At 51.1% G+C, this 24,284-nt stretch overlaps 2 protein-coding genes across 10 annotated transcripts in view; one reads left to right on the plus strand and one right to left on the minus strand.

Moving 5' to 3' along the window:
* Positions 1-56: 56 nt before the first annotated feature.
* Positions 57-7,378, plus strand: RUSC1 (RUN and SH3 domain containing 1). 3 transcript variants are annotated; one of them, XM_037370889.1, is made up of 10 exons: positions 57-126; positions 653-2,283; positions 2,958-3,059; positions 3,565-3,641; positions 3,788-3,962; positions 4,072-4,177; positions 4,267-4,313; positions 4,569-5,586; positions 5,914-6,047; positions 6,651-6,760. In XM_037370889.1, exons 2-9 carry the CDS (start codon positions 723-725, stop codon positions 6,044-6,046), a joined length of 3,219 nt encoding a protein of 1,072 aa, XP_037226786.1. In that variant the 5' UTR covers positions 57-126; positions 653-722; the 3' UTR covers position 6,047; positions 6,651-6,760. The 3 variants fall into 3 exon arrangements, with proteins under 3 accessions (XP_037226786.1, XP_037226784.1, XP_037226785.1); XM_037370887.1 differs by having other exon boundaries at positions 59-126; positions 5,914-6,042; positions 6,651-7,378; XM_037370888.1 differs by lacking the exon at positions 2,958-3,059 and having other exon boundaries at positions 60-126; positions 5,914-6,042; positions 6,651-7,378.
* A 1,658-nt stretch (positions 7,379-9,036) lies between these two features.
* The window catches only part of ASH1L (ASH1 like histone lysine methyltransferase), a 64,467-nt gene continuing 49,219 nt past the window's right edge, over positions 9,037-24,284 (minus strand). For 4 of the 7 annotated variants that reach the window (XM_037370838.1, XM_037370843.1, XM_037370846.1 and 1 more), the window contains exons 17-28: positions 22,723-22,875; positions 22,198-22,252; positions 21,963-22,095; positions 21,254-21,502; positions 20,720-20,806; positions 20,434-20,524; positions 15,772-15,910; positions 14,991-15,163; positions 14,342-14,508; positions 13,141-13,181; positions 12,111-12,412; positions 9,037-11,360 (exon numbers count right to left, since the gene is read on the minus strand). In XM_037370838.1, coding sequence (XP_037226735.1) covers positions 11,269-11,360; positions 12,111-12,412; positions 13,141-13,181; positions 14,342-14,508; positions 14,991-15,163; positions 15,772-15,910; positions 20,434-20,524; positions 20,720-20,806; positions 21,254-21,502; positions 21,963-22,095; positions 22,198-22,252; positions 22,723-22,875 — 1,682 coding nt within the window. In that variant the 3' untranslated portion in view covers positions 9,037-11,268. The other 3 variants (XM_037370842.1, XM_037370841.1, XM_037370844.1) reach the window with 3 other exon arrangements.

Consider the following 24,284-nt stretch of genomic DNA (forward strand, 5'->3'; position numbering starts at 1 on the left):
CGCAGCACCGCCCCTGCTGGCTCCCGGGAGGGGCGGACCGGGGCGGCTCCCGGGCGGGGCGGCGGCGGCGGCGGGGCTGGGGCTCCTCCCTCCCGGCAGCCGCATTCGCCGCCGCAGCGCGACGAGGTGAGCGGGGCGGGGGGGGGGCCCGGCGGGCGGAGGGGAAGGGGCGGCTGCACCCCCGCCTCATCGCGGGGCCGGGGTGCCCGGTCGCTGCCCGTGGCCGGGGAGGGGGGGCGGGGGCGCGGCCGCCAGCCCTGCGGCGCGCTGCTGGGCCCGGTCCGGGGGTCTCCTCGCCCTTCGGCCGCCCGCCCCGGCTGAGGCTTCACGGGCGTTTTCTCCTGAACGGCACCTGGGAGATGCTCCCGGGGCTGGCGCCCGGCAGAGGGGATCCAGCCCCGGAGCCCCTCGCAGCGCTCGGGGTGCAGCCGGCAGAAGCCCCCCCGCCCCGGCCGGGCAGCCCCGAGCGTGGCAGGGCGCCGTGGGGCAGCCCCCCCCGCTGGGCACGTTCCCGGCTGCGAGCCCCCCGGCCCTGGCGCTGCTCCGGGCGGCTGCTGCAAGGTCACTGCTGTCCCCTCGCCCTGCCCTGTGCCTCGGTGGGTCTGCGCTGCCGCCGCCCCCCCGCCGACTGAAGGGTGTCTGGTGTTTGCAGGGGGCTGCATGGTCTGAGGGGAGCTGGGGGGCTCTCGGAGGAGCCCCGGCACGACCAGCGAGGCAGCATCATGCTGGCTCCGAAGAAAGGCCTGCTGTGCAACCTCAACCACATCCATCTGCAGCACATCTCCCTGGGGCTGCACCTCTCCCGGCACCCGGAGCTGCAGGAGACCTCGGGCTCCATGGGTGGAGAAGACCAGACTGGCTGCAGCGCCTGCCCGCAGAACTGCGAGCAGGTGGATGCCAATTCCAACAATCCCTCCTTGAAATGCCGGTGCTGCGCATCCCATACCCAGCAGCCGGTGACGTTGGGTCTCCAGAACCAGGTGGCTCAAGAGGATTTCCCCTGCCTGCATGCTGGGGAGGAGGTGGCTTCCCCTTGTGATCTGGCCTCCTCCTCCTCCTCCTCCTCTGTCAGTAGCTGCTCGGATTTCAGCTTGGATGACTCCCCGGTCTCTGTGTACTGCAAGGAGTTCCCCAGAGAAGAGTCCCAGTCCCCCAAAAATCAGCCCGTCGTCGTTCCCACAGAAGACACCCGGGATGGCGGGTCGCTGGCTGACCAGGGTGGTACATGTGATGGAAGAGATGCCAACCTCAACCCCCTGGCACTCCAGAGACCTGGCACCCTGGCCAGAGAGAGCCCGGACAGCCTCTGCAGTGGCAGCTCCCTCGACTTCCAGTGCGATGAGACCTCTCCCAGCGTGGCAGTGCAGGAGACCACCAGCACCTGCGCTGACCTAGACCCTAACTGCAACCCCCTCCCTGCCCCTGGCGCTGCGCCTGCGGCACCACCTGCGCCAGGGCGGTGGGATCCCGCTGGGAGCAGGGCTCCTGAGCCACGGCCCCGGGCTGGCAGCCTCCCCCCACCCGTGCCCCCCCGGCCCCGCAGGCGGCTGCAGGTTCTCAGCGGGCACCGAGCAGAGCAGCCGCCCCTGCCCGCACGGCTGCCGGAGCCCGGCGCCAGTGACCTCTGCAGGGATGCTGGCAAGAAGACCATCACCTCCTTCCATGAGCTCGCCCAGAAGAGGAAGAGGAACGCCGCCGGGCCTGCTCTTGCCCAGGCCAGGGCTGACCGGAGCGACTGGCTGATCGTATTCTCGCCCGACACGGAGCTGCCCCCCGCCAGCGAGCTGCTCTCGGGGGCCACGGGCCAGGAGCCAGCCCAGCCCCAGCACGACTGGCCGGCGCGACCCCCCAGCTCGCAGCAGAGGGAGGTGACGACGTTCAAGGAGCTGCGGTACCGCAGTGCCGCCAAGGCCAAGGGCCACCCCGGGGGTGAGCGGGCAGAGCCGGCGGCGCCTCAGCACCCCTCTGCGCCCCTCGAGATGGCCGCGGGCGGTGGCGGCTCGGGCTGGCTGCCCCCCGCGCCCCTGGGGGGACAGGTGCTGGCACCTACGGACAGCCACCAGCTGAAGAGGAGGAGGTCCCCGCCTGCGCTGCAGCCCATTGCGGAGGGACAGCCGGGGGACACGGAGGACGGGGGGCTGCCGCCACGGAGCTGCCTTCCAGGAGGGACTGGGCTGGGCTCTGCCCGCGACGCGGGGACCCCGGTTTGGAGGCTCGGGGACCCCGGTGGAGACCCCTGGGTGCCAGGGACGGTGCTGAGAGGAGACGAGCCCTGCAAGGAGGGTAAGGGTCGGGGTGCCCTGCGGGGTGGGTGTGGGGCTGTCACCCCCGGGGGGCTGCGGGCCGGGGGGTGCGTGCGGCAGCTGCGGGTGAGCCGGCATGAATGGAGCCCTGGGGCGTGCTGTGCGGGGGGGCGCCCGAACCCGGGGGGCACATGGCCTGGGGGTGCGGGGGGCTGTGGCCAAGCACAGGCAGGGCACACGGGCCGGGGGCTGCGGCCAGGCTGGGGGGGGCGCACGGGCGGGGGGGTATGGCCGGGGGGTGCTGGGGGTGCGGCCGAGCCGGGGGGGGAACACATCGGCCGGAGGGTGCCGGGGGCTGCGGCCCCCGGAGCTGCCCCGGTCGTTCCCTCCCTGGCCGCGGCCGGGCCGGCCCCGCCGAGGCGGCACCTCCCCCGCCCCCCCCGCCGCCCTCGCCCTGCCCCCGGGCCCGGCTGGGCCCTGCCCCTTCCCGGGGCTGCCCCGGGCCCGGCCCCGCCCGCTGCCCTCGGCTCGCCGCGGCCCCATGGGCGAGCGCGGCCCGGCCGGGCCCGGCCCCGGCGCTGCCTGCGGTGAGTGCGGCCGGTGACGGGGCGGGCGCAGCCTGGGCCTCCCGCAGCACCGGGCCCCGGGCCGCGCCCCCCGGCCCCGCCGCCTCCCGGCCCCGCCGCCCTGACCCCGCCGCCCCGCTGTCTCCAGCCAGGCCCTCGCCGCCCGCCGCGGGAGCCGCCCTGGGCCCGGCCCGGCCCGGCGGGGGCAGCACGGAGGGAGCCCGCCGGCCCCGCGCAGAGCAGAAGAAAGGTAACGGCCCCCCGGGGGCGGACCGGACCGGACCGGACTGGACACCCCACCGGGAGCGGAGCGGGCAGCGCCCCGGGACGGGAGCGGGCACGCCCCTGGGAGGGGACCGGGCAGCCCCCCCGGTACCGGGCAGCCCCCTCGGCAGCGGGCAGCCCCCGGTCCGGCCCCGCCGCCGGGGGACCCCGGGGGGGGAGGGGCAGGGGCGGGCAGCGCCGCCGGGCCCTCGACAGATGGTGCTGTGGGTCTGGGGATCGGGGCCGCCCCGGCGTCCTGCAGCATCCTGGCCTTGTCCCCTTGGAAACGGCGGGTCCTTCATCCCTGCAGGTTCCCATGGCAACAGCCTGGGATGCTCCGGCACCCTGCGCCTGCCCGCTCCTCCCCGGCTCCTCCAGCCTCAGCGTGCGGAGCTGCCGCTCGCTGTAGCCGTGGCCGGTGCGGTGCCGGCAGCCCCGCGCCCGTGGGTCGGTGCCGCGCTGACACCTCCTTCCCTTCTGTCGCCCCGCAGCACTGCTGGTCGCCGTCAGCGTCGCCGTGGATAAGATCATCGCCCACTTCAGCACTGCACGGAACCTGGTGCAGAAGGTGGGGGTCTGGGCCGAGGGTCTGCCCGGGCGGGGTGGGCAGGGGCGAGGGCACGCTGTGTGGGCCTTGGGAGCTCCAGCAGGAGCATCCCACCACCCCTCCCTGCCGGCTCGGGGTCAGGTGCTGCTGTTCCCCTCCTTCCTCAGGCGCAGCTGGGCGACAGCCGGCTCAGCCCAGATGTGGGTTATCTGCTGCTGCACACCCTCTGCCCTGCGCTCTATGCCTTGGTGGAGGACGGGCTGAAGCCGTTCCAGAAGGATGTTATCACAGGCCAGAGGAAGAATTCCCCCTGGAGCGTGGTGGAAGCCTCTGTGAAGATGGGTCAGTGTGAGGAACCTGCTCCTGGAGAGGCTGGCATCTCCTTCTCCAGCCTGGGCTGGGGGAGGATGCGCGCCCCGAGCCGTGACTGCCTGTGCTGTGTGTTCCGCAGGCCCCAACAGCCGCTCTCTCCACTCCCTGTGCTGGCACGTGGCCGGGCTGGCCCCCCTTGGCAGCACCAGGCAGAAGTTTCATGCCTTCGTCCTCGGCCTTTTGAAGTGAGTATTGGCCCCGGCTGTCCTTGCCGCTGTGGCAGGTCGCAGGAGCTGCAGCAGCTCTGACGTGGGTTCCCTTGGCCTTGTTTTAGCACTAAGCAGCTGGAGCTGTGGATCTCTCACCTGCAGAGGAGCCCAGGTAAGGACACGGTGCCCAGAAACTCCCCACCCAAGCCCTCTCCTGCTTGCCAGGCTGATAATCCCACACCTGTTCCGCCCCCCCCAGTGCTTGGCTGGGATTTCTGTGGTGGAGAAGGGCATCGTTTTCTGTGGGGCAGCTTCAGCACAGACAGCTCTCAGCAGAAGCTTGCCTCACCTGTCAGGGCAGACCAGCTGGCCCGGGGAGGGCGCGTGGGCCAGGGCAGCGCGTTTTGCAGCCGTCCGTATCTCCTAGGTGTGATCTCTGTGCTGTACTCACCCATGGCCTTCTTCGCCCTGAGCCAAGGCCCCTTTCCCCACCTCGCTGATGAACTGCTGCTGCTCATCCAGCCCCTCTCGGTGCTGACTTTCCACCTTGACCTGCTCTTTGAACACCACCACCTCTCCGTGGATGTAAGACCCTTGTCCCGTCAGCTGGAGTCCCCTCTGTCTCCTGCCCGTCGCTCTGCTCGGGCTCGAGGGGCTGTGCAGCCTGCCCTGGAGGGGCAAAGCAGCGCTGCAGGGGCGAGCCTGGGCAATGAGACCCCCCCCGATACTCTGGGGAGGGCAGAAGGTGGCACAAGGTCCCAGTTGCCAGCAGCCGTGCGTGGGCTGCTCCCGGCCCCTCAGGTGGGGGCTGCCTTGCAGCAGACCTTCCAGCACGTGCTGCGCTGGGGCGACCAGCTCAGTCGCACTTTCCTGGGAGCAGACAGCTCCCCGGAGACCCACAGGCCCGCGGTGGGCCCTGGGGGGGCTGGGGCTGGCCTCGGTGGCTGGTGGGGCCAGCTGAGCCAGGCCTCCAGGGTTTACGCCGCTCCTAGCAAGGAAAAGTTCCCCTTTGTCTGGTGGACAAAGCTGCGGACGGCTGCGGGGGATTCCAGCCCCGGCCAGGCTGTGCGACCCCAAACGTCCGTGAATGAGCCTCGAGGCACGGAGCTGCAGCTCCTTCAGACCAAAGCTGTCCCTCAACTCTCCGGTCCCAAGCCCACCAGCAGCGCTGACACCTCCGGCACCTCTTCCCCTGAAGACCTCGTCCTGCCTGCTGGAGCTGCAGCACCCACCAAGCCAGATGATCCTGTTGCCGGAGAGAAACCCCTGGCTGTTGCCCCAGAGCCTGGTGCGAATCGGAGCCGGGCGGCACCTTCTGACCTGGAGGCGGCAGGTGGTCCCCCCGGCCCCAGCAAGGGCGGCTGGCTGGGCCGGCTCTTTGGAGCCAGCAGCCCCTCTGCCAGGAGCTTCCCTGCTGGTCCTGTCACCGTCTCCACCAGATCCAGGTAAGACCCAGCCTGGGCAGGCGGGGGGGGAAGCGGCGTGTGCTGAGGAAGGGGTTTTCTCCCTGGCAGTGGAGGGAGAACGTCCGTGGGGCTGGCCGGCCTCACGGGGTGTCTTGTCCTGCCCCTTATCCACACAAATGCGGCGCTCCGGGGCTTAGCGCGTGTCCCACCTGCTCCGGCCCTGTGTCCCATCCATCCCTTAGAGCAGCGGGAGCTCGTGGTGGAGGCTCGGTGGTGCCTGGTGGTGCCCTTGTCAGCTCCCAGGTCACCAGCACGGTCTGAGCAGGATTTCCAGAGGGGCCTGTGGCTTCCTTTGCTTTGTGGCAGGAGACCTTCTAGCTGGCTGTCCCCCAGCGCGCGTGTGCTGGCCGTGGCGGTGAAGGGGCTGGCGTCCGAGAAGACCCACGCTCAGGAGCAGCCAGCGAGGATCGTGCCCGACTCGGCCCAGCCCCGCAGGTGACGCAGGGCACGGGGTGCTTGGGGCTGGGGGCTGGTGGTGGACGCTCCTGGGTGGGGGCTGTTCCCAGACAGCCCTGAGGGACACGCTTGCGTCGCTCGCTGGTGCCGACTTGCACCCAGACTGCTCCCCTCGGGATTCCCCATCTGCCTAGCTGTGCTCAGTTGTTTTCCCAGACATTTTTTGGGGGAATTTTGAGCGTTTTCTTTCTCTTGCGTGCTTTCTGGATTTGTAGTGGCTTGTTTGGAGCAACCCTGTGGCAGCTCTGACCAAAGTGTCAGGAAAGCCGCGGTGGTCCGGCATCTGTCCGAGCAAGCCCAGGGGGCGAATGGTGGGGCCATGCCGCGCTCGCTGGCTCTGGTTCCCTCCTGCCCAGGCCTCGCCGCCGTGTCTGCGCCGGAGCCGCTCTTGTTCCGTGGCTGCTCCCGGGGGCTGCTCGGTGGGACGGTTTTGGTGATGTGGCTTCTTGGTCATGTCCACTGGCAGCTCTGCCTGGGGTCGCCGGCCCCACACTGGGCATCAGCACCTGCCCCGCGCCCCGTGGGGGCCCCGCTCTGTGGTACCTGGGGTCCCGGGCGGCCGGTCTGCGACGGTGCTTGTTGTGCAGGGCAGTGCGGGCACTCTGCGACCACACGGGCACCGCCGATGGTCACCTCAGCTTCCAGAAAGGGGACATCCTGCAGCTGCTCTCTACCGTGGATGAAGACTGGATCTGCTGCTGCCATGGAAACAGCACTGGCCTAGTTCCTGTCGGTTACACATCCCTGATTTTGTGAGGAGGCGGAGGAGACCTGAGGAAGCGGCTGTGCTTGCTGAAACAGGTGCCACCTCCGGGAAGGACCATCTCCTGCTGCCTCTTCACCGCCTTTGGGGCTTCACCACATTTGGGGCTTCACCGCCTTTGGGGCTTCACCACCCTGGGGCTGGCAGTTCTGCAGGGGACGCTGCCCTGGTGCCCGTCGCTGCTGTTGTTTGCATGACGTTACCGTCTGCCGCGGGTGCGTCCCCCGAGCCACCGCCGTGCCCGTCCCCGCAGACCTGCTGGCACTTCACCGCGGCTCCCGCTCGGGAGCTGCTCTCGCTCGTGTTTCCTCAGCTGCTGCCCACGCCTGTGCCGGGAGGGAAGGGTCCTGTCCCTGCGTGGTACCACAGCCCTGTATGTCGTCTCCTTGCCGTTGTGTCTTGCCACCGCCGCCACCTCCACGTGCCCTGCTCTGCCCTGTGGCCAGGGCTGGTGGCCCGGGCCGGCCCCAGCACTCTGTAAATACTTGCAACCACAGGAATGAGCTTATTCCAGAGGAAAAAAGCTGGGAATAAAGGTTGTGACTCACGTGCCGCTGTGTGTGAATGGATCATGGTGGCCGGGGGGGGCTGGCAGTGGCCACGTGGCCCGTCCCTGTGTGGGTGGCCCGGGCTGCTGCTGCGTCTTTGGCCAGTAAATGCTCTTGCGGGGGGAGCCGGGGCCGTGCCGGTGCTCAGCACTGGGCACAGCACCACCCGGTACCAGCCATGGGGAGCCAGAAATCACCCTGGGGAAGTGTCGGGGTGGGAGCTGCGCGGCACCGGGGGAGGTTTGTGTTATGTGGTTATTTCAGTTAAACTGATCTTTTTACCAAGACACAGGCTTTCCGTAGGGACTGGATGCCTTGTATTTTTTTTTCCAAGTTTTTCTTATTGCTTGTGACCATAGATCCCGCTGGTTGCATTTCGTACTGGGTGCCCCAGTAAAAGGGAACCATGGGCATACTGGAATAGCCAGCGAAGGGCCACAAGGCAACAGCAGCTCGCCTTGGCGGCAGCCTTTGCACCAGTGCTCTCTCCTACGGCCCCAGTTCATCCTCCAGCTCCCACTGGCTTCTGCTCCGAGGAGAGAGCTGCTCTCCTGGTCTGTTCCTCTTTTCATTTCTCTCCCTGGAATTTTTACTCTCAGACGAGGGACGTTATATCTTAATGGGAGTGTTAGTTGGCTTGTCTTAAGTAGGTTTGATTGAATTCCACAGCTGCCTCTGGACTCTGAAATGGGGTCAAGTTGGCAGGAGATGAATCCAGGTGCTTTTTCAAATTATTTCAATAATAAAAATCCCTACTGCAATCCTTGGCGTGGTACCTCTAGTTTAAAAAGAACAAGTGTGTGAGTCAAACAGGGCAGGTTTAATGCCCACAGGTTCAGGCGAGGAAATGGAAAAAGGCAAATTAAAAGGGGATGGGGGTGGGCATCAAGAAGCCACTTCATTCCTGGGTGCCCAACGCAGAGTTACCAAACTGACTCCCAGAAACTGCTTTGGAACCCAAGGAAGTTTAAACCCTGAAGGATTTGCCAGACTGTCTTGGATCTCCTTGGTGCCACCCTTGAGAGGGGACGGGAGGGAGCATCAGGCTGGCGAAGCCCCGGCAAAGCTGAAGGGGCACAACCTTCCCCAGGTCTGTGTTCCTCACGTCCTGCTGTGGGATGAGGGGACGTGATGGGGCTCACGAACGCCCCTCAGCCTCTCACACTTACCTGCCTTTCTGCTACCGGAGGGGTCTGTGCGACGTGCCGCCGCCTGCCGCCAGCCGTGCCCACGCGCTGCCGTGGAGAGATGCCGACAGAACCGCAGCCGCTGTCTGTGCGGGCAGGGAGCAATCCCCTGGGTACCGGAGTTACGTGCTGGCAACAGGCACGGGATGTGTAGATTTACTGGTTCACGCAATGACCTGCCATTCTCTACCCGCCGTCCCCCCCCCCCCCCGACTACCCAAGAGCGGCCATCTGTGCCGACACTCCCGCCTGCACCGCTGCCATCACCCCTCCTGCCAAGGTCTGACCGGGGGAACCAGCAGCAGCAAATTAAATCCTCGCAAGATGCCATCACCCGTCGGGCGGTTTGAAAGAGGCAGGACAACAGCCCTGGAAAAGCGGCTGCGAGAGTCAGGACACAACAGGAGCGGCTGAGACAGAGGCAAGAAAAGAAAAGAGAATCAAAGCCATGTCAAAGAAAACCCCACAAGTCATCGATAGGAAAAGATTTTCCATTTAATACTAGACTCTCTCAGGATTGAGATGCAGGCTTTTTATGCAATTACATCCAATGTTAAAATTGGTAATACATAATTTACAAAGATTAACATCAAAACAATGATCTATTTAGATATGCTTTGTAAAAAGGAAATATATTAGCAGCATTTATTTTCAGCAATCACACAGCCTACACCCATGCAGACTAAGAGTTCATATCTATTTGCAATAATGTAGTGCTTCCTGGTCTTAAAACAGCGATCCTGGTGACACACTGGTCTTCTCATTATTATAAAATAACCGAAAAATAAAAAAAGTCATTAATTTCTACACCAGTAAGAAAAACAATTCTTTGCACTTACCTAACATTTGATTGTCTAAAAAACATTTTGTTTAGTCTTTCAACAAAAGAAAGATAAAATGACAGAGCTAGTGTCTCGCTTCTGTACGCACTTTATTTTTTAAAAACTTTTTTAGTGTTTAACACCATTTGAGACAATGATTTCTGTTTTAAACTAAATGAGACAACTCAAGATTTTGGACATGCGATATTCCTACTACACGCACGAGTATTTTATACTCAGGGTTCCTGGTACTGTACAGTGCTTCTCTACAGTAAGAAAATATTCCAAACTATTTTCTTATTTCTTTTTTTTTTTTAATAAAATATTTTTTCTCAAAGGGTTTTTTCCTTTCTTTTTTTTTTTTCTTTTTAAATCAACACATAAAAGTTAATGGAATGAGTCATGTTCCACTAAGAGTAAAATAATTATAATAATAACAAGAATGTACATTAGGACAAGCTTGGTCCATTAAAAAGGAACATGTAACTACTGTATTGCTTTACATCCACGCAGCAGATATATACAACTTGGCACATTAAAAACTGGTTTTCTTATAAGAACATCTAAAACAGGACTGTATATGCATATGTACGTCTGAAAGACAAAAAAGCAAAGCCATTTTAAAGGGGCAGCGTATGCTGACCACCCCCTCCCTTTGCCACAGCCTGGCCCTGGCCCGGAGACAGGCGACAGCGTCGTGGCTCCGCGCGGGGAAGGTCGTCGGGGGCGGCACAGGGGGTCCTGCGGCAGCACCGGCTCCTGGAACGCTACGGCAGTCGCAACCTCATGCAGTGAGAAATCAGTGCCTCGGCTGTTGCTTTCGGGAATAATACTTTTCATCAGGGCAGAGAGAGAGGGCGGTGCGAGATACACTGTCTCTTAATTTAAGAGACGGACATTTTAAGCTGTACAACCAGAACACAAGAATAGTGTTAGCAGTTGATATATTCTACAGTTCACAACAAATACTCGCTCTGAATACTGCTTGACGGTTCATGTAGTGAAGGTTTCCTTTTTTTTTTTTTGTTTTTTTTCCTTTTTCTTTTTAACAGATTTTAATTTGCACAACACACTAGACACACAAGAACCACAGCTTATCAAAAAAACCAACAGCAATGGGGTTGTCAGGATTTGACTTGCTTTATAAAATTTCTCTGCAGAAAAAAGTGAAAAAAATCACACCCCGCTCCCTCCCCCCTCTACGACGCAGAACAAGTGCCTCAACCAGCCAACTCCTGCTTTGCTCCAAGGTGACTTTGGAAGTTTCTCCTTGTCACAGACCAAAGGTACATGTGTGCACTGGCCGTTCCACGGTGAACCTTTCGCACGTTTGGGTACGTTTCTCTCTTCTTGGAACTTGTGCAAATCAGAGGCCACAACTTCAGGGCAGCCTTTAACTTTAAGCCACTGGGCCTTCACCCTCCCATCTGGATTTCATTCACTGGCATGGACCATGGTGGTGCCAACAGTATCTTCTACAATCACAGGTTAATTGGTGAACATGGGGAACATTCTCATCAGAGAAAGTCAGTCCTTATCCTTCTTACCTCCCCATTTTTTAATTTTTTTTTTTTTATTTTTTTCCTCTGAGTGGGAATATCAAGCAAAAATAAATTAAATTTGACCATCCTGGACAATAACCACGAGGTTTTTCTCAGTACCTAACATCAATACAAGGCACGCCCAACAACACACACACCATAAGAGCACTGCAGAGCAGGGCAGGGCAACCTGCCAACCCAGACATCTAAGTGCTAACTGTTTGTATATTTGTCAGTTTTCTGCTGCCCTCTTTTCCTTGGCTGGTACGGAGGAAGTTGGGCTCCTGCCCTCAGTCCTCAGCAGACCTTGTAGCAGACTCCAGACCACAGCTTGCTCTCGTGGCGTCACTTCCTGAAGCTGCTCTCTGGGATGGTGAGCGTGCGCCGCCTCAGTTTTCTTCCTGATCCTTCCTCCAGCAAGTAAGTGACATCAATAGCTGCAACAGACCACAGCCTTTTGGTAAAAGGCGGCGAAACCAGTAACAGTTTCCCCGTTCCCCTATTCACGGTTCTTTCCAGGATGCTTCCACCCATCGTGTTATTCAAAACAAGGCAACCTGAGCTGAGCATCAGGTGCTGAGCAACCTGATTTAAGTCTGAAGTTAGCCCTGCTTTGAGTCATGTTTGGGACAGATGACCTCCAAAGGTCCTTCCAACCTAAATTATTCTACAAGTCCATGATTATTTTGCACTAACTCCCAGAACATGGAAGAGACCGGACAGAGCTCAGCCTAGGCTTTAATTAAAAGCAGAGACATACTCAACCAGTGCAACCACCGTACCCTTATTCTACACAGAAGTTACTTAGAACCCAATGGAAAGCTCATTAAAGGTCAAAAAAGACTTTCCAGATTCTCTTCAGTCTTTCTTTGCCTGTCTGTTAGATTTCTCAGTTGTGAACACAGACTGGTGTGTGGGGGGGAATCTGTCTCCAGTAAAGTTTTTGTGGTTACTAAAAATGTTATACAAAACGCAGCGTCAGTCAAAAGATGCTTCATTTGGATTTAGTGGAAATTGCTACTGTTGCAAAAGAAAACGCTGCTCCAAAGAAAACTAACTATTAATGATGTCCACTAGCGAGAAATTCAGACAAAAACATTTATTTTATCGATACGGTCTGCAGTGAGCCGAAAACAAACCTGGTTTTGCTAGAAATGCTATTGTGCAATCATCGCATAAAATCTCACCGTTTTTCCCTGGGATTTTCTCTAGGAGGTTTAGCAGGATTTGATTAAGTCTCTCTCTCTGAATATTCCGCCTTTCCTCTGGAGTGCACAGCTGCCTTGTGTCAGAATTGCTTTCTTCCACCTTTTTATCAGTTTCACAGGTCTCACCAGAGACTGCCTCTTTTTCTGGCTCCTCCAGGCTAGGTATCTCGCTTGAACTTTGCTCTTGGTTTCCTAATACATCCTCAATAAGTGGAAGTGAATCTTCTTCTTGGTTTAAGTCTTTAATCTGTGGTTTTGAGCGATCTGTTTTCCAGGACGATCTAGCAGGAAAAGAAGGGTTTAAATACCACAGTCTTTCAGACACTCACCAATTACTAGTGAGCCCAGGACTTCTCAGCAGGGAGAGGGTTTTCTGGAATTTCAGTCACTTGACTTAATACATGCGTTCACACCCACCAGTTCCTACCTACGGGAGGCTACGCTCCTATAACCTTGCTTGCATAACATCAAATGCAGTCCTTGAAAAACAAACTGCATTTTTATTTCCAGTTGTAAAGCTTTTTATTTTCCAAAAGAGCGGAGCTCAGCACTTAACTGATGTTTTTCTGCAATAGTCATGGCTCTTCATGGGTATATTTTTTAAGTCTCGAACAGACCCGAGCGAGTGCAGCGGCCCTGGCTGTTACCACGATGCCAACACCGGGGGTCTGTTCAGGAATCCCACCCCCCTTCGTGCAGGGAGGCTGGGTGCTCTTGTCCTGGGCTCTGCCATCTCCCACGTTTAGCTGCTTTTGCTAACTTCCAAAACGGTTCTGTACTCTTCCTTACACACATTATTAAGGAATGCGAAGGCTGCTTTTATACTGCATCCCGCCCTCACTTGTTCCCCTTTAACTCTTTGAAAGTTTAGAGGATTGCTTTAAATAATTTAAGCTTACTATTTCTGCAGCACCCAGGGGAAACGGGTAGGAAGAAGAGTGGACACTTGACAAACAAACAGGGTTATCTCATCTCTTCCCAACAAGCAATCTGGGAGGTTAAGACTCACCTGCCTCCATTTCTCTTGTAGTTGTCTGGTACATAATGAGGCTGTAACAATAATAAAGATTATGGTTAATACCAAATAAAATTTGCAGTTGAAGAAAGCACTGGTTTATCAAATATTCTGGAAGTATTAATAAGGACCCCCCTAACCGATGCTTTGGAAATGCCAGTGCGTGGCTGGCGTATCTCGCACATCAGATGAACTCAAAGGAGATGGCATAATCAAGCAATAAGGAGAAATTAGAGCCAGACTTATTATCTGATCCTTCCTATCTTCTAAATAAATTTCAAGGCACAGACCATCACGATAAAAATCAACCTTGCTTTCTGCACAGCAGAAGTCTGGAACCACTTCTGCACTCACTACAAAAATCTCTCTGCTTGCAGGCAGAGGAGCGCTTCCTTGCGAAAGATGTGCCAGATCTGATACCTCTGTGCTCAGAGACAAAGCAGTTCTGTGGGAGGACATGCGCAACGCAGAGCTGCTACTTCCACGGAACAGGGGAAAACGAGACAGTGAGACGAACAGATATTCAGATGGAGGACGTTAGGGGAACTGTACTCTCTGATTTTGCTGCCTGTCTGCTCTTTTTTGCATAAGACATCCATTTTCAGTGTTAATTACAGACATGAAGTAAACAGTAGGTCATTTGATAGAGTAGGGAAATGGAAATAGGAAAATACAGCTTTTCTGTCTTGGGAATCACAATTCAACGGTACTGCTGAAAACCATTTCTGAAACAAATTGATTAAGACACAGAGTAATTACACCAAAGGAAAGAAAGCCTGACACAGACAGGGTAACAAACACACGCTGGACTACATTGTGTGATTCTCTAAACCATGCACAATTATTTTACAGCTGCAGAACAACGACCAAAAAGTGAGTTTTAAGATTTCCTTCACTCAGGAGTGAGTTAAATGAAATTAGCATCTAGATTTCAGTCCGAAATCACAATCTCTAAACTTATACACCACCATTCGTTCAACACCTGTTTGCCTTTGAACTGCATATTCTCTGGCCACACTCAATTTTACTTTCCAAGCTTTCTTTCCAGGCAACTTTTAATCCAGACTGTGTATGCTTGTGTGTCAGCTTCTTTCAGTTTACCAAGCTTCATTCATAAACAGAGAGCCAGGGACTTTCCAAAAATATGTCCAGCCTTCTAGTAAAAAGTAAGGAAGCTAAGAGAACAAGCACTTACTGAAAAATCTCTCTTGGGTGTGAGTTTCTTGGGGAAGTGGTCAAAGGCATAGGGCTTGGTGCAGACAGGGTAACGATTCCGGTGGATCTTGTAGAAGAGATGAGCTGATTTATCAAGGCGGTAATCACAAATATATACATCCTGCTCCTTCACCCCTTTTGGCCTCCCTGCGGTTTCAAAACAAAGCATGCAGGAAAAAATGTGAATTAGATTCAAGAGGAAATACACGGTACAGGAGAACAAGACCAAGCCACACGCCGTGTCAGAGCTGTTCAGTGAGATGGCACGCGTTCTTGTCTGTTTTCCTTTACTCAGAATTGCAATAGTGGACACACTGCTGGTTTAATTTAAGAGGAAAACTTGTATAGTCTCATCAAATACTATCCAAACTTTTAGAAAAACTGTACTCAGCTGTCATCACTTTCTCTTCCCTGCCCAACACAATCCCACCCAACTTCTGCCTCTTTAGTACGGGCCCTCTTAAAACAGAAATCACTGTCCTAGTGCTAAAGCAATAGCACTTCCTCAGCTCCAATACCCTGTAAACACTGGCTATGGCCTTTTTACAGCGTTAATTACCCTAGCGTACTTCCCAATTTATTAGAAAGGTGTGTTATATTTAATTTCTCATCCCATGAAGTCTCCTTACCTTTGCAGTAGGTGTACAGGTCAAGAACACAGCACGTTCCCACCACAGCTTCTAAGGGGATAATTTCATACAACGGCACCCGGAAGAGCTCATTGTGATAGAACTTTCGAGAAGGGGAATGATGTGTTTCATGTGGACGGAAGTAATGATGACCAAATGCAAAGCGCTCCTCTCTGTTTGAAGATGTGAAGGTAAGAGAAAGACAGAAACACAAGGGGAGGAAAAAAAAAAAAAAAAAAGACTATTTCTATAAGCCTGTGATACAACTTTACTTAATGCCCTCCACTTAGTTTTGAATTATCTATCTTGCACTTTTGCAATGACTGTGATGAAAAGCAAAGTCACATAAATATTACACGTTCAACTGTATGCCCTCCAGTAAGTGGAAATACTTCTAGGGTGATTTTTACGAACACAGCAGACTTACTGTGCTGCTGTCATTGGGGCATATGCATTTAATCACGTTACAGTGGCTTAGCCAGTCAGTGGTCGTTAGCTGAGCCAATTCAGCTGTCAGGGTGTATTCTCAGCCTATTCCAACAGCGAGGAAAGCACATAAACTTCTACCTTTTATCCACTGCTTAAACCTCCAACCTCAGAAGCTTTTCCTTTGCAGTTGTGGAGCACAAGCAGAGACAAGGGGGAAAAATCATCAAGCCTTTGTGACTGAACCATGTTCAGTCCTGCGTTTTTAAGCCATGGCAAGACTTCCACAAAATTACTGTGTTTTGACAGGTAGGTATATGGAATGTCTCAAATTCAAAAGATGCCTTGAACATACTTCTCATTTTTCCAGAGTTTTTCAATGCGGAAAATATCGAGTTTCTCCCTGTTGATGTGGGACAGCAGCCGATACGACTGCCGGACAGGGTGTCCATCGGGAGTTCTACGGCTGTCTCTCATCAGGTAAACACAATCACCTGGCAATAGGCACAAAATACACACCTGTAAAGAACTTTTCATGAGTCCAGCACACCAAAAAAAGCGGAGTAAATGGTTTCATTAAGACTACTATGACAGAGCTACCTGATGTTGAATCGCAGAGCGATGCAAAACCAGTGCAGAACCCGCAAAAGGAGGAAAGGTTATCTTGATCATTTTCACGAAAACTTTGTAGCAAGAACTAAACGTAACTTGAATTGTATGCCCAGACTGAAAATACTAACATGAAATGAATCAAGATAAATTATGACAGATCGCAGGATATGTAACAAAATAAGTTTTGGTTAGGAAAACGTGTAGAAATTAGTGGTAGTTGCAATGTTTAAAGAATAAATCTTTAAGAGAAAAGATACTTATAGAGAGATTGAGAAAATACATCACCAACCAAGAAGCCCCAAGCCTTTGATTACTCCAGCAGAACTCAAATAAGATGCATATGAAAGCAAAAGAGAACTCAAGAAGGGCTGAACAAAATGACACTCCTGGCAACTAAAAAAAATATTTCCCAAGTGCAACCCCTAAACTTCTATTTATTAATTTCATCCCATGAGCGCATTAACTGTTAATTTCTCTGTTCCGATCTGTGAAATGGCATTAAAAGCACTCCCCCTCCACCCCCAGACCTGACTGCCATTCTTACTTGTATACTGCCCTTTTTTTGTGACAATGACTATCACTTGATAGGGTGAAAATACACTGCACCATTCAAAAAACCTTTCTCCTTTACGGAAAAGTTTTAATCCACGATGGTCACAAAGAACCTGAAGAGTCTCAGAGGGAGAACATGTGGGAAACTCGAAGTATTACTGAAAATACCGCTGGATTTAGTATACAGTATTTAAAACTCAATTCCATCTTTTCTGTTTATCTCACAATGAACAAAAACCTGGGAGGTCCCAAGTTATAAAAAGTTAAGGAAAACTACGCCGGGTAAGATCAAAGGTCATATAGTGTAGTATTCTAGCTGGAAAAGTGGGCAGTAGCAGATGGTTAGGAGGACAAACCACAGGAATAAGGCTCGCACAGGGAAAGCCTTCCCCTGGTGTCCCCTTAGGCTTCCTCCCATCTCTGTTTTACGGACTTTTGGAGCTGAAGGCTATACTGGGCCACTGCGTATAAACAGGCAGCGATTAATCCCTCCTCCAAGAATCTATCTAACCTTTTTGGAACCATTTTGGTACCTCTCCAACTTCCTGTTACAATGCTTTCCATAGTTCAGTTATGGTTTTATAAAAAAAACAGTCCCTATTGTTTAAATATGTTGTCTGCTAATTTCAGTGTTTGTTCCCCAGTTTCTACATTGTTGCACTTCCCTGTGCCACTCTGGATTTCAGACTGTTACCCTTTCACCCTGCAAATCATGTGGGTAGACTTTGTTCACTGAAAAGATGTTTCATAGCTGATGAGGTAAAAACGCTTGTTTTCACAAGCAGTAAGATACTCTTTTTGAGATGGAATGACAAGAACAGTCCATAGCATGCAAGACAGACACATGACGGCACAATTACTTTTTCTATTTTGCCCATAATGATTTCTAGTACTCTGTTTGCCTCTTTGACTCGTGCCAAATATTTCTCTTATGTTTCCATTAAATTGCAATGACTCCAAGAATTTTTTCCCCTAAGCACATACCTACTTTTGTCTACATGCAGTTGTGTTTATTTTCCTTGCATGTACGTTGCTGTTATTTAATTAGCAGGTCTGGTCTCTTTTACTTCCACAGCTTAGTAAAAAGATGCCAGGGAACCACCAAGTACAACGTGGCCCCACGTTCATGAACACCTCAGTTCTGCTCTCCCTTAGCTTACAAACAAATTCAGGATGAAAGTGAAGGATGTGTAATTGTATTTTCATAAATATAATCTCATTTATCAATCTTAAGTATAAAAGATGCTCCTAAGGACTCCTCATAGGCAAAAAATGCTTTAAGGTTTTATGCTGTCACCTGTCACTGTAACAGTGGAATTCCACTGCACTATTAAAAAAATCCTCTGATTTAAACCAGAGATGACATGGGCCAGACATGGGCACTGACATCTGTCTACAAGCACGAAGCCATACCGGGATTCCTATTAAACAAACAGAAGCTGTAGCTGTAGGAAGGGAAGAGATTTATTCTAGCTCGGTTAAGTGAAAAACAGACTGAAGACAGAATGACACAGGCTTGCACGTAAGCTAGCACAGCGCCAGCACTTCAAGGATTCTGTGTGTATTTTCTGGTGATTAGCAAAAACCCTCACCCATTTGATTAGCTCTCCTTGCTATCTGAATAAAAGGTGGGATAATAACATCTTTATTTTACTATGTTAAGGATTACTTTTAAGGAACCCACCTCCCTAATTTATTTAAAAGACTTGCAGAGAAAAAAAGTAAGGTACGTGCTGAGAGCATAAAACCACCTAATTTTGGCTGTTATTTTAAATGAGCTTCTGTACCTCTTCAGTGAGAATAAAGCAACTGTAGTACTTATTGTACCTGACTAAAAAAGGAATATTCAGAAAGAAACATACCCAGATACTCTCCTGCCCTAAGGATCAGGAAGCTTTATTTCAAATTCAAGTTTATCCAGATGTTACTAACTACTGAAATAGCTAACCCTCAGTCTCAAAAAGGAAGTTTGTAATTTGGTGTTTTCTAGGCAGAAATGTGGCTGCTATTGCCGGTGCAGCACAGATAATGATGTATGATAGTTTCTGGCTATATGGGTTTTCCAAGATCCATTTTGATTTCTGTTAATTAACTCACATCTGAGGTAGAACTCCTCGTGCACTCTGCAGGATGTGACAGATCAATTATTCAGATCTATTTGCATAATCTCCTGGTTTTATGTGTTAGGTGATTTTTGCAGAGGAAGCACATCTGTAAACCTCAAGTATTATCAAGAAATTAAAAAAACCAAGTCCTCTAACCAGATGCTGAAGTGCCCTCACTTATTTAGAGGGATTTTATTACAGCCAAGTGTGCGTACTCACACAGTTAAAGCTTTTCAGCCTTGTTCCTCAAAAATGTTGAGTTCTCAAGCTTGGAACTGGAAGCCAAACTAATTCAATGTACAGACACCACCCCCCAGCAGCGAGGGTGGACCGATTTATAAAGGCAGGCAATGGGCTCAAAAGCCCTTTCAGCCTTTACCAGCCTCTTTCTAACACACAACACACAGGGACAATGTCATAGTCTTTGCATAGAGCGACTGCGGGGCTGAAGATCACTGTGGTCTCTTTTGCCTTGAAAACTGGAGATTACATGACCTTGTAGAAACCAGAGGGAGGAAAAACATGGTTCTTCTTCTGTCTCCAAGAAAACTTTCTTCTACTGTTTCCCGGATGCCTTCTATGCCTGTGTGCCTGCATCACAACAATTTCTATAGGCAGGTGTCATGCCTCAGAACTTTTGGCAGAGAACTTGAGACAAGTGATGAAACCACAGATTTTCCCTTTTTCTACTGTAGCTGTGCGTTCCATTGCACCACCTTCTGCTTATATACCTTGCCTGATCTATTCCCTGGAACTGTAGAGGCATTTGGTGCCTAACAGCGGCAGTTTGGTCTCCTTTGTCCTCTGCTGACAGTACGCAGAGTTTAGCCACTTAAGGACTAACATTTCTCTAATTAAAGTCACCAAGATCAGATGAGAGGTAAGTGACTGAAATACGTGCCACAACAAATATTACCTTAATGCTATGAATGACTGGAAGATGCTACAAAACCCAGCTAAAATGTAATCCCTTTTAACAGAAAACATAAAAGCAAGTACCAATATAACCCTAGAAAGTGAGTTACTCTCCAGCAATGAACACAGCAAGAAACAAGAAATGAGAAAACCAAATGGCTGAGCTCTAGAATGAAAATGGAGGACTGAATGCAAATTCTAGAATCCTGCAGAGAGCATAAAGAACACCCTGCTCTTTGACCTTTTTCTTCTTTTTTAAAATTCTCCATTTCCTGAAGACTCTCCCATTCCTCTCTAGCAAACACACCAACTGGTTTTACTCATTCAAGAGCAGTTCTCTTAATTATTATATAGGCTTCTTTCTAACCTTGCATGTATCTGTAGGATGAAATAAAAAAAACCCCAGCATTCAATTAACTAGGATATGTGGCTGTGTAACTGCCTCTGAAAGACTCAGGGCTTTGGAACAATGTCCAGAAAGATACACTTCAGGGAGCAAACAAACAGTAAGCTGGATGTTTTAATGACTGTTCTACACTAAAATACTGAAGGTCTATAGGCTTCTTTACCTTTACTTCCAAATGTTAACTACCAGAAGTTGGCTCAGCATCTTTTTCCGGCCAGCAGGAGAGCCCTATCTGTGCTAGAAGTAATTAATGTTTCCTCATCAACCAGCCTGTGAGAACTCTTACTATGTGTCACTCCCATAACAGCAAAGAGTGCAGCTTTCTGCTTGTAAAAACATAAAAGCATTTTAAACAGGGTGATGCCAGAAATCTCAGTTACGCTCTTATCTGATGGAAATCACACCAGCCACCAGAGTTAGCACATACCTTGGCGTAGCAGCAGATCATCCCGTAATAAGCATATATAATAAACACAGCCAGGCTGGGCATAATGGGGACGAGGAATCATGGGAACCTCCTGGATGAAAAAGAAAAAAGGAAGGAAATTCTGAGATGCCCACCATAATCAGTGCAAAAAGGGGGCTGATATCCTTTTGGAAATAGGCAGAAGTGGACAGAGGAGAACTGACACTTAATGTCATAAATCTAAACCAAGGAATGCAAGAGCTGCTTTAGTTTCTAACTGTAGTAATGAAGAAGAGACTTGTTTTACCCTGTTCACAGACCGAGGTTCACACTGCTCACACAAGTAGTGTTCAACATCAGAATTCACACCCATGCAGTCACAGTGCTGCCAGACCTAGAAAAAGATACATCCCAGTTAGAAATTCCTGTTATAGATTTTATTTACAAATTGCATTTTCTCAAAAAATATTAAGGCAAGCAGGAAAACAAGCTTCCCAAAGAAAATTCAAGATTTTTTTTGAACTATTTCACACTATGTCAGAAGACAGAAGAGATCCCCACGCAACCTTTTGAGTAAAAGCCCAAAATTCCTGAAATTAATTCTGCTTGCCTACAGACAGGAGCTGTTGGCAGTTTCAGGAATGTGCTAGCTCCTCTATATAGAAAAGCAAGTTGCATCTCCTCTGTGAAAACAGAATCACTCAATTCTTTCGGAGAGGAAATTAAGGTCTGAAGAGGTAATTAATGCTACCAGCTACATGCAAACTGCTGGTAAAAGTTCCACGGGTTATGAAGAATACAACAAGAGCACCAGGCTCCATTTTTGTTCCCCCTGCCTCACCATGCACTTTTCACACTGGATCATGAGTCCTTCATCTTTGTAAAGGCCACAAATGCAACGGATCACATCCTCATCCTTCTCATGCCCATTTTCTTTTTCACAGACTGATGTCTCGCTGCTGTCAGCTTCACTTGCTGTTTCTCCCACAATTTCATCAATTTGGGCAGATGCCTCATGGCGAGCATTGTAATATGCTTTCCGTAGCCGGCATACATCACGCCCAGTCGGAGATTTTCTGCCATAGTATTTCTGAATAAAAATAAAACAAAGAAACAAAAAATAGTTTTTTCCAGGTTCCATGTTTTTGGTGCACTCCTCCTGCCTGCATCCACCCTTACACAGGTCTTCACTAAAGCTGTGGCCACAGATGTGGCACACACCTGTCCAACCTCCTCCTTATTCTGAACAGCAGGTCCATGTATCTTACACATGCCACTGAGTAACAAGGTACTTCTTCCAAAAGGAACTGATATTTCTTTAGGTTAGCTGTGTTCTTGACCTTCTATTTGTCTAACCTAAGGCAATCAAAAGGCACTAAGAGTAAGCTGAAGCCCACAAATTACTATCGATGTCTGTTCATCAGAAACGGATCATCACAAGTTCTCTTTCTCTAAAATATTTTTCTCATTACTGGAAGTCAGTAAAAACATTAAACAAGGGTATATCCCCAATGTCTATGCAACAGCTTTAAGGCCAGAGAGCACCTCACCTCTGCATTCCGGAAGACCTTCAGCATGTCCCCATCAAAAGCTTCCACAGTTTTATAATAGCCAGTCAAGATCTGTTTCTCAATTGTGGCAAGGTCCAACGGGTCAGAAATCTTTTCATAATAGTCTGCATTTCTAAAATGGGAATGTAGGCACAATGTCATTTTCACTAGCAACTCAAAGCTGTGCAAATCCATTATAGAGAACAACGGGTTGCTCTGAGAAGCAAGTACTTACTTTTTCTTTGGGGGTAGGTTCAGGAGGGGAGCTGCAAGAGCCTGCCTGGAGGAATCTGTAACAGGAACACACAGTTTAGCAACATTCACTTGAGTAAAACTTCAAAAGACAAGCAACTAACAACATCCAGCTAGGCTAAAAAAAGGCTCTTCTACTATCTGAGGCACAGGGAATTGAAATGCTTTTGCATTTCTAGAGGTTGGTTTCTGTAATTGGGCTACACGTATTGAAACAGAGGATAGCTTCCTTGCAATTCTGTCAATTGTACAATTTTGCTGAACTACTGAGAAATCAATTTAAAAGGACAGCAACATCTACAGATTCTGGTGACAGAGGAAGGGGTTGAGGATAAAGCGAAGTGATTACTGGTAGCAGGAGAAAGGATAAAAAAAAAAAAGGGGGGGAAGGTTGTTTAACATCCTGAAATAAACCCTTTTCCCCCCTAGTATTTTCTATTCAGAGAGTCCATTGTTCCAGAGGCTGAAAAAGTCTCCATGAAGATTTTTTTAGGAGTGTCACCTTCACCTTTATAGGATATGATGCTATCACATATTTCCTTGAAGATTTGTGCTAGGCGGGCAGCACGAGCTACTTCAATATTCTCTTCAGCTGCAGCCAAGCGTCGTGTTCTCACAGAGCGGGAGGTCTGAAGGGCTGAAAACTGGGTCATGAAGACATCTGAAAGAGGGCAAAGAATTATCTCTAAGCAAAAAATTAAAGGTCAAGTTACAGCATTTTTTCCAATACAGCAACTCCACCACCACTGATTAAAATTAGCGTGTTTTCTAAGCTACTACAAAAGGCTTCAGTTTCACATTCTCAAGTCATCTCTCACTGCTTATAGCTCACCTAAATGGTTAAGGTGGTTACCAAAATATTGTCCATTGCAGGAGCAAAACCAGCATGTCACTGAATTTACCCAAAATACCCACTTCCCAGCTTCTCCTATACCTGACAGTGGGCACCAAATCCTGCATGGCTGTGAAGATTATGACCCTACGAACAGTGCTATTTTTGCAGCAGGGTTAATACATCTTCTTGATAGTCATATTTTGTCCCATTCCCATAACTGACTGCATGCCCAAAAGCTTTGTTCTCTAAAGGCCTGAAATCCATCACATTATGAGGGTAAATAACAATTTTCAAAGTCAATGCAACTGCTTCTGGTTTAGGGATACAGAAAGGGAAACCCAGCCCTTCTCTGTAAGGGGCCAATCATAGAATATGTTAAATATTGTCTTCCTCCTCCTCGGAGAAACCACTCCTGATGAAATGCAAGACATGACAACTTCTGCCAGGACCCAAGAGACATGAGGGCTGCAGGGCTGCTGAAGGAACACAAACAAATCCAGCAACCAGACAAATGGTTTATATAGTACTAAATTCTCATTCTGAAGAAAACAGCATTACGTTGTTTTCAGAGGAAACGGCAGAATCCCATAATGCAAACAATACACTGAAACAGTAAGAGCTTCTGTCTTACCCTGCCACGTAAAGATAAGGGCACTGACACACGAATACATACATATATAGGTATTTTGCCTGTATAGCATTCCCTGTATTTATTACAAAACGTGTATGGATCTTGTAGTAACTCTACATTTGATTTATACACAGAGCTTACTTAAACTCTTCATAGCTATGCCATACAAAAGACACTGAGGTGCTGGAGTGTGTTCAAAAAAGGATAATAAAGCTGGTGAAGAGTCTAGAGAACAAGTCTTACGAGGAGCGGCTGAGGGCACTGGGGGTGTTTAGCCTGGAGAAAAGGAGGCTCAGGGGGGACCTTATCGCTCCCTACAGCTGCCTGAAAGATGGCTGGAGGCAGGGGGGTGTCAAGTCTCTTCTCACAAGTAACAAGTGATAGAACAAGAGGAAATGGCCTCGAGTTGTGCCAGGGAGGTTTAGACTGGATATTAGGAAAAATTTCTTCACTGAAAGCATTGGAACAGGCGGCCCAGGGAAGTGGTGGAGTCACCATCCCTGGAGATGTTTAAAAGATGCATAGATGTGGCACTCAGGGACACCGTTTAGCGGTGGACTTGGCAGTGCCAGGTTAACAGTTGGACTCAATGATCTTAAAAGTC

This window comes from Falco rusticolus, chromosome 19, assembly GCF_015220075.1.
Source record: "Falco rusticolus isolate bFalRus1 chromosome 19, bFalRus1.pri, whole genome shotgun sequence".
NCBI classification, from domain to species: domain Eukaryota; kingdom Metazoa; phylum Chordata; class Aves; order Falconiformes; family Falconidae; genus Falco; species Falco rusticolus.

Excerpts from the sequence above, each read along its gene's own strand:
- RUSC1 (XM_037370887.1), top strand. The coding sequence starts at position 723 with ATGCTGGCTCCGAAGAAAGGCCTGCTGTGCAACCTCAACCACATCCAT. Across the intron at positions 2,284-2,957 it reads AGACGAGCCCTGCAAGGAGG|CCAGGCCCTCGCCGCCCGCC; the intron begins GTAAGGGTCGGG and ends CGCTGTCTCCAG. Across the intron at positions 6,043-6,650 it reads GACTCGGCCCAGCCCCGCAG|GGCAGTGCGGGCACTCTGCG; the intron begins GTGACGCAGGGC and ends CTTGTTGTGCAG.